The 684-nt window shown below is 41.4% G+C and overlaps 1 protein-coding gene across 1 annotated transcript in view; it reads left to right on the top strand.

Moving 5' to 3' along the window:
• LOC118322665 (GTPase IMAP family member 9-like) overlaps positions 1 to 684 on the top strand; it is a gene marked incomplete in the record, with an annotated part of 3,272 nt that overhangs the window by 2,137 nt on the left and 451 nt on the right. The window contains 1 exon segment of the mRNA XM_035654399.1: positions 1 to 416. Within this exon segment, the coding sequence (XP_035510292.1) occupies positions 1 to 416 (416 nt within the window).

Raw genomic sequence — 684 nt, 5'->3', positions numbered from 1 at the left:
TGAAGATGATCAAGAAATCCATTTCAGAACTTGCCAAACCTGGTCCTCATGTGTTCCTGATGGTGATAAGCGTGGATTCGATATTCACAAATGAACTAAAGGAAACAGCAGAAATCCTTTTTCGATCTTTTGGCAAAAACACAATGGCTTACACTATGGTCTTGTTCACCTGTGGAGATGAACTGAAAATAAGGAACCAGACTATACAGGATTTTATTTGTTCAAATACAGATCTCCACAACCTAATCATACAGTGCCATTGGAAGTACCATGTTTTTGACAACACAGATGAAAGTCACGATCAAGTCACTGATCTACTGCAAAAGATCAACAGCATGATTGAGACAAGAGGAGGATGCTACTACACCTGTAAGATGCTCAAAGAGGCTGAAAAAGCCTTAAAAGAAGAAGAACAGGTACAAATTTCCAGTGTGGAAGAAACAAGTGCCCAGCAAAACACTGTTCGAACCTCCACTTTACTTGGAACAGGTGCTGGGTGTTTCATGGGGTATCTTTTCAGTGGGGGTGAGGTGACGTCTAGCATAGCAGCTGCAGTGGGAGGCATAGCGGGCGCAATACTGGGAGGCGGATCGTCAGGTTTAGTGATCCTTGCCAAAAAACACATAAAAAAATGCAGATAAAAATACTGCAGAGGGGAAATCATGATATCATCATCATAATTTT

This window comes from Morone saxatilis, unplaced genomic scaffold (assembly GCF_004916995.1).
Source record: "Morone saxatilis isolate NCDOM2014 unplaced genomic scaffold, NCSU_SB_2.0 Contig14, whole genome shotgun sequence".
In the NCBI taxonomy this organism is placed as follows: Eukaryota; Metazoa; Chordata; class Actinopteri; family Moronidae; genus Morone; species Morone saxatilis.
Note: the sequence above shows the minus strand (reverse complement) of the source record. Positions and strands in the feature narration are given on the sequence as shown.